Source organism: Meles meles, chromosome 8 (assembly GCF_922984935.1).
Source record: "Meles meles chromosome 8, mMelMel3.1 paternal haplotype, whole genome shotgun sequence".
Classification (NCBI taxonomy): Eukaryota; Metazoa; Chordata; class Mammalia; order Carnivora; family Mustelidae; genus Meles; species Meles meles.
Window position 1 is genome coordinate 58,131,737 of NC_060073.1, and position 8,796 is coordinate 58,140,532.

The following is an 8,796-nucleotide window of genomic DNA, read 5'->3' on the forward strand; positions in this document are numbered from 1 at the left end:
GGGGAGAGGCAGAGGGAGAAGCCACTCAGTTGCCCACGAGTAAGTTAGTTTTAAAAAGCCAGCCAGCAATATACAAAACTGAGATCCTACACACTTGAAAAAATAATTTGTATTAATATAAAATACCATTTATGTCAGTCAATGTACTTAATCAGTAAAATCAAATATGTAAAAATAAATACAATAACTATTTTTAAGATAGCTACACTGATAAATTCAAAACCTTGCACAAAATTTCAAGAAGTTCTATGTAAGTTGAGAGATCAGACTCATTAGTTAGAAAATTGTGTTGCTAACAATTCTTCACAAAGTAACATTGGGTCAGCACAATTCTAATCAAACCCTAGTAGGTTTTATTGTAGAAATTGACAAGGTGATTTTGTGTGGAAATGCAAAAGACTTATTAGACTATGCAAGATAAGAAAAACATTGTTGGATATCACTAACTCTAAAGCTACATTTATTCAGCAGTGTGGTATTGACACAATGTTGGAGGAATTCATTAGGAGGTGACTGTGACTGTCAATTGACCCATTAGCTGGGCCTGGATAATTGGAGGGTCCTCACCCCCCACCCAATCTTCAGAATGTACACCATTCCCACAGTGGGATCCCTGAAATGTTCAAGGAGATAGCCTTGAGAAAGCAAGGTGTTATTGAGACCATCTGGATGGTGTACATGACTGAACCCCACTAAACCCTCTATATAAACTTTTTAAGATTCTGGCCACAGGTGTGGACATTTACTCGTTATACAACTCTCCAAGACAAGCCTCATACATGTTTCCATGCTTACTAAACCTGCCACCTACTAATGTGGAGGGCTCTGCCTCTTTCTTTGGTCTCTGCTTGCCTTCCCTGTATGGGGGCCCAATTCATATTTTACCTGAGAAATTCCTGAGGTTGCAAACCAACACACAAGAAGGAACAGAATGACAGCGAAAAAATGAGATAGGGAAAAATCTTTTAAATAAATGAAGCAATTCATATACAGAAATAAATGAGTATGTAGTGAACTTTATCATAAATTAATTTCAGCTACATCATAGACCTAAGCATTAAATATAAAAGGAAAAATGTAGAAGAAAAATTATTTTAAAAATTCATGACCTTGGAATAATTGAGGTTGTAAAAAGATTAGCCCTGAAGTAATAATAATCACTTATAATTAAGAAAAGGGAAGAACTTCTGGTCACTGAACAACAAAAGACAAACCATTCATGAGGAATAAATAAAGATCACATATATCTGACAATAAATAAAGATCACACGTACCTGACAAAGATGTATAAAGAACTCCTAGAAATTAGTAAGTAATGTTAAAAAAAAAAAAAGTACTTGAAGTCTCACATTTTAATTTACATTTAGGAAAATAAAAATTAATATCATAATGAGATACCATAACATAAATACTACAGCTGTCACAAGCAAAAACATCTCTATTATTATCTATAGGAATTTTGTTTAAAGCAGTTAAAATTTAGAAACAACTCCAATATCCATCAATAAGATAAAAGGTTAAAAATAATTTTGTATTCTGATTTAATTGGTCTGTGATATTACATTATTATCCAGACTTTAAAAAGCTCCCAAGTGAATCTAATGCCTTGCCAAGATTGAAAGGAAGACTTTCGTTGGCTCTTATATAGGTGCTGTCAGTTAAGATGATATATATCAGCATACTTGGCTGTCTTCTTAAAGGTAGCATTCCAAAGATGACTTACCATTTCCATGATGAATTGCATTCTCTAAGTACACTAATTCCTAATTCTTGTATAAAAGTATAATGGGTGTATTTTCTAAGAACTCCCAATCAAACTCTCAGAGGCCTCTATTTGAGTTCATTTCTTATGTATACTTTAATAATTTTTTTTATTGAATCATGTTTTTTATATATTTTCTCAATAATGTCATTCTGCTTTTTGGCAGGTCTAGTAGACAGCTACTGGTTTTATTTGGTTTTCCTTCATTTAATTTGTTGTGTTCCATTTTTTCCAAATAGCATTCTCCAACCTCCCTAGGAAAAGAAGTATCTTCCTTTGTGTATTCCAGTCACTGTAATATAGTAGTGCCATGACCCAGTTTTGCCAATCACAATGTGTTCATATGCAAAGGTATCATGACCAGTTCTGATTTAAGAATGTCAAGTAATTCATATTTTTTAGCCTTTTCCTTAAGTCTCTAAGCAAAGTTCACGTTGAAAGTCCACTCTCTTTTGTTAATAGAGATGTAAGAATTGTCCCCACTACCTATCCCTCCAACCTGTGACCATTTATTCAACATATAAGGGGCTTCATTCAGAATAGTGATTGAAACAAAGTAGAAAGGTGAAGAGAACAATAGTTGGTGATGCTAACAGTGACTTCTAGAATTTAAGAATGATGTAGCTCCCCAGGTTCCTGCAACATCTATTTCCTATCTGTGAGTCATTGCAATGTCTCACCTAAAAATGTTGTGTTGCTTAGGACACTATAATGTAGTGCCATCTCTAGCATGGAGTGTTTAATCTTACTCATACAGACCTTCTAATTTTCAGGGTTTAGTGTGGATTAAATAGTCGTGCTTATCAGAAGTGAGACTAAATTTAGTTAGATAATTTTTAGTGAGGGCCGGACTAGATCTTATCCACATACATGAGATTACTCCACTTATTTAAGGATTGCTGACTATATTTCTGTTTGCTTTTAGTTTAATTTCTATCCAAGTAATTAGTTTGTAGAAGTGAACTTTATATTAATGGATATTTCCAGACATACTTTAATGGGTTCTTTGGCTTTCTTATCATGCATTATATTTGTGTCTTCAAAATGTGCTAGGATTGCTATGCTTTCAACAAACATATGATAAACAATTCATATGTTTCAGGTACTTTGCTAGACACAGAGCACAAAGATAGAAATTTAAATATTCTACTTCAATCACATACACATGGATGGAGGATGTAGACAATTAAGAAATAATACTACTGCTTAGGTATGTAACTGGCAAAAAGAGAGTATTATACAAACTTTCAAGGACCAGCTCACCCAATATGCATACTAAAGGGGGAAGTTTATTAAATATATTGCAGGGAACTTAAAATATAAATCGATGACATATTTCCTCATCTGCTACTGTATTTACATTTAGTACATGTTTCATAGTACTTAAAGACAGGAGCATTTTTATGATTTATTTGAATTATTGTAGAAACATACACACAAATATATATATATATATATATATATATATATCAGTCCCCAACACATGAACATACATATATACACAAAAACACACAAATACACATACAAATGCACACAAACTAGAGGATGTTTAGGGGATACTGATGCTGTGTGTGTGTGTGTGTGTGTGTGTGTGTGTGTGTGCTTAATCTTTCAGTTCACTTCAGATAAAGCTAATTATGTCAGAGTCAGAGTTATGTTTGCTTTTTTCCCAAATAGACATACTAATTTTCTTTTTTTTAGAATAATAAATTGAAAAATTTATTTAATCAAATTATGATGGTACTTCTGTAGCTATTGTTGACATAGTCATATAGCTAGTTGTGAAGAGAGGTAAAAGGAATAAAGGAGGCAGAAAATGTAGTGGTCAACATATTACAACCCCAAGACATGTTGGATATTGTTGCTGCTAAATGAAATCAATACTTTGAAACTTGATGAGCCTGCTGAGTATATGAAATATATATTTTTGTCAATCTCTATTCCTTCACTGTCATTACTGTACCCCTATATTTGTTCAAACATTGCCAAGTGAGCTGGGCATTCATTGCAGCTCAAGTTTCTCATCAACCTTGTCTCTCACATAATTTCATGAGAATCAGATTTCTAATCTGCTGACTCTTCACGGAGTACACAATAGGATTCATTAGAGGGGGAACCAGAAGGAAGGTATCAGCTATGATGACCCTAACAACTGGAGAAATGTTTTTGGCAAAGCGGTGAATAATAGCCAAGGTGATGATTGGCACATAGAAAATCAGCACAGCAGAAATATGGGAAATGCAAGTGTTAAGGACCTTGATGCGGCCCTTGTGTGAGGCAATGCCCAGAACAATTTTTAAGATCAACAGGTAAGACACAGATATGCATATCAAGTCTAACATACCTGTTAAAGCTACAAACAGTCCATAGATGACATTTACCCTGTTGTCCGAACAGGCCAGCTTCATGACATCCTGGTGGAGGCAGTAGGAATGGGATAGGAGGTTTTTCCTACAGAATTTCAGCCTCTTTAGAATAAAGGGGAAGGGGAAAACCAGTAAGATACTTTTTATGGCAAATACAAGGACAATTTTAAAGATTCTGACACTGGTCAGGATGGAGGTGTATCTGAGAGGACTGTAGATGGCTATCAAGCGATCGATGGACATGATGAAAAGTACTGATGACTCCATAGCTGAGAATCCATGAATGAAGAACTCTTGGGCAAAGCAGGCATCAGGAGAAATTCCAGTGGCATTGAACAAGAAGATTCTCAGCATGGTTGGAAGCGAGGAGATGGACAACCCCAGGTCAGAAAAGGCCAGCATGGAGAGAAAATAATACATAGGCTCATGCAGAGAGGTCTCAGTTTTTATGAAAAAGAGGATGGTGCAGTTCCCCAGGATGGCAAGGAGGTACATGAAGCAAATGGGGATGGAGACCCAATTGTGAGCATGCTCCATTCCTGGGATCCCAATGAGAAAGAAGGTAGAGATTTCCCCTTCAGAGGTGTTAAAGATTGACATTGCAGGAAAGTGAAATGAGGATGTGTGTCTCAGAAGAGTCTTCTTGCTATGGCAAAAACTAGTTTGCTTAAATGTGTATTTCATTTGGGTCAGTGGAAATCTTGTAATCCCACCTATTCTTCAATAATTCTTAGGATGAAAATAAAACATTTTGTAAAGTATGGACAGAAATAATATCATAATACATGTAAGTAGGGAACATGAAAATATACCTATCCCTCATATAATTGTCAGTAGATGGATATAAATATTCAAAATGTTTCCCCTAGACTCAGCACATAAGAAGGAAACAGAAAATTTATCAGTCTCTATTTCCTATAGCATATTATTTTAGGATAATGACACTCAATGAATTTGGAAATTACATGCATTAACAAAGGTTCAAATCAAGAACATCATCCTACAGATACATGTGCAGTTATTTGATATCTAACCTTTAAGAAACTGCATTGCTTTCAAAAATGATGGTAGGACAATTGCATATTCACAAGCAAAAGAATGAATTTAGACACCACCTCACACTATATACAAATTATTTCAAAATATAAGACTTAAATACAAGAGCTATACTAGTAAAACCATTTGAAGAAAACAAAGGAGTAAATCTTTGTGAACTTGGGTTAGAAAACGTTTTTGTATGGCACAAAAAGTACTAAAAGTATAAACAAAAAATACATAAATTGGACTTAATCATACTTTTTCTTAAGTTTGTGATTCAAAGTACACCATTGAGAAAGTCAACAGACAACCCACGGAATAAGAGAATATATTAGCAAATCCTATATCTAAATGTGCAGCTAGAATTTAGGAAGAATCTTTATAACTCAAAAATGCAGACGTAAGTGATCTTCCACATCACTCGTCATCGGGAAAATGCAAGTCAAAACCACAACAAATCCTTAATTAGATATCATGACCTTTAGAATATTTTCTTGGAACATTTCTTCACCTTACTTCCAAAATACTATGGACTCTGAGAAACAAACAGAGGGTTTGGGGGCAGAGAGGGGTGGGGGGTTGGGTGAGCCTGGTGGTGGGTATTATGGAGGACACATATTGCCTGAAGCACTGAGTGTGGTGCATAAACAATGAATATTGGAACACTGAAAAAAAAATTAATTTAATTTAAAAAAAATTGGAATATGCTTTTTTTATGACCTTTTGCAAGTTTATGAGTATTTATTTGACATTTATTTCACATCTGTTCCTCCCACTTCGCTGATCTGTTTGTGGTCAGGGTATATTTCATGTTTATCTTGATGTTCCTCGATGCTTTCACCCGTTTGATTCTCAATAAATATTTGTTGCGTAAATATAAAGGATCGTTTTAAACTAGAGGCTAAAGGAATGAGGGACTGAAGTGGAATATGTAAAGATAACTGCTATGCATGGGTGACTGCCTCATGCCGACACCCACCCCCTACTGCAAACCTTGGCTTGCCCTCCAACCAGTATTTCTGTGGGAACAGAGTCGCTGTTAGTTACAAGTGGAAAAACATGAGGACTAAAAGGGAACATTTAAGTAAGAGAGATACATTTTAATATAACTGGTGCCTGGCTACCACTTTATGCTGGCATGAAAGCAGTACTATTGAAGATAACTTGTTGATATTATTTAAAGAAGCTGTAAATATTCCAAAGTGTTAAAGGGTACATTGCAAATAAACATAAATTTAACATATTAAGATTTACTTTTATGCCAATTCCGGATCACTAGAAAACTGATGCTAGCCCATAAAGTGGTACATAGGTCAATTGTTTATTACACTGTCTTGTTCTTTTCTCTTCCTCTCTTGTCCTCACATATGTTGCCAAAGTCTTGTAGATTTCTTTATATATAATCTATATCAACTAGTTTGTAATGTTGTCTCTCTTTTCTATACCTTTGTTCCTTCATTCTTGCTTTTATCTTTTCTCCGTTCCTCTTTTTTGTTTTTTAAGATCTTATTTATGTGGGGGGGGGGGGGGCTTAGATAAGAGCAGAGGGTAGGGGAGGAAGAATCTTAAACAGCACAGAGCCCCACATAGAGCTCAATCCCAGGACCCTATAAATCATGATCTGAGCTGAACCAAACCAAGAGTCAGATGCTCAACAATGGAGGGGCCCGGGCACCCATGCATTCCTCTTCTTTTGCACATATTATTTTGTGTTTGTGTGTGTGTGTGTGTTTGTGTACACTTATCTCCTGTACCCTTTTCTTACCTCTTCTTCACAATCCATAAGCTGCTTGCACATGCCTGCTGCATTTCTGAGTGGCTATTTCTGTGATCACTTCTGTTGAGGTTTTGAGGTCCCCCCCGCCCCGGGTTTAATTCCATTTTTGTAGATTAAATTCCTTGTTTAATTTAACTTCTGTCTCTATGTCACCTATTAGTGATTTAGTGGTAAATGTATCTACAGAAAAATATAGTTTGGAAGTAAATGCATGTAAAATTATATGCTAAATAGTGGAGAATACAGAGGAAGTTCTAAATGCAATTAGCACACAAAAAGAAAATAAAAGCCTTATAAACAATTGATTGGTCAGTACATTCAGGTTTGAAAGGTACTCGCCACCAGTATCATGGAGGCCTTGTGTATGTAGGGGTATTACAAAATGCCTTTTGTGCCAGCTGCCAGATTTGCCTTTCTGTAATATCAGTCATTCTTTCTCTTAAGAAAATCAGAATAACCCCCACTTCCCCAAGTCAGATCCCTTCCCTGAAGTTCAAGGCCCAGCCTTCTCCCTATTTAGGGAGTGTCTGTTGACTTTCTTGATGATGTACTTTGAATCACAATAAAACTCCCATGCTCTTGGACTGCCCTACAGCCCCACTCCTGTTCTCTGCAGATGCCAGTGAGCTGTTTAGCCCCAAACACACATATGATAATGCTCCTGTCTTCCCTGTTAGTGCTGCAGAAGGTGACCTGAAGAGAAAGAGTGCAGTGATATAGGCAAAGTAGTCATTTCTTTAAAGGATACATATTTTTATATAGCAGTATAACATTTTTATTTTACAAAGATGAAGGTAGGGCAGAACTTGACATTTTCAATATTACAAAACTTGAGCAACACTTGTTTTTCTCCTGGTTGGAATACCAGCTGTGTCTTTGTTGCTGTTTGTTTGTTTGTTTGTTTGTTTCAACCCTGCCTACCTTGTGAACACAAATTAATCCAAACTTTAGGTCAAGGGCTAACTCAGTAATGAAACGAATGGTAACTCAGAGCATAGTGTGCTCTTGCTAATAATATTATTGCTTTCCCACCTTCCTCTAGCTTATTGTGTCCCATATAATCATATATCATTTCCCGTGACATCCAATGAATGAATGAAAAATCATATCTTCAACTTGGAAGACTCTAAAATGAAGTGATTAAGTAGAATTTGTGCAAAACCTAGCCTTATGTGATTTATTAAAATCTGTGAATTCATAGATCAAGCAGTTTGTCTTTCCCTCTATGGGATGGCATGATCCAATCAGTTTAGGGCCTGAATAGAGCAAATGGGGGAGGGAAGAAGAATTCAGTCCTTTCTGCCTGAGTGCTTGAGCTCGGACATCAATCCATCTTTTTCTCTCTTAGCACCATGATCCTCAGGTCATGACTGTAATTCAGACTCAGACTGAATTACACCACTACCTTTCTAGAACTTCCATCTTCTAAGTGGCAGATTATGGGACTTCTCAACCTCCACATATAATCCTCAACGTCCAAGACATATCCTATTGCTTCTGTTTCTCTGGAGAACTCTAACCAAGACAGTGATATTGCCAAGGTCTTAAGTATATCCTGAGATTTAAGCCAGTATTAAACAGTAAAATACTAACAGTTCATCAATGACACAATTTATCCATTTGAATGTTCTTGATTGATAACATCTAACTGGAACATTAGGGTCTTCAGGTACTTACCGAGGAGTGGGCCATTAAGCCTACTCTTCAGGCTCAGATATATGAACCAAGAATGAAGGCACTCCAATCCCAGCTTCAGGTACACAGGATTATCATGACTTCCTGATACTAGTCCTTCCTTCATAATGCTTTCTTAGTAGCCTTTTGGGATGATAATGCTACCTGCAGAGGGAATA

General features: G+C 36.0%; 1 protein-coding gene across 1 annotated transcript; it reads right to left on the bottom strand.

Annotated features, from left to right (window-relative positions):
• Positions 1–3,786: 3,786 nt before the first annotated feature.
• Positions 3,787–4,728, bottom strand: LOC123948759 (olfactory receptor 51A4-like). The gene has a single exon (XM_046015916.1). It carries the CDS (start codon positions 4,726–4,728, stop codon positions 3,787–3,789), a length of 942 nt encoding a protein of 313 aa, XP_045871872.1.
• Between the last annotated feature and the right edge of the window lie 4,068 nt (positions 4,729–8,796).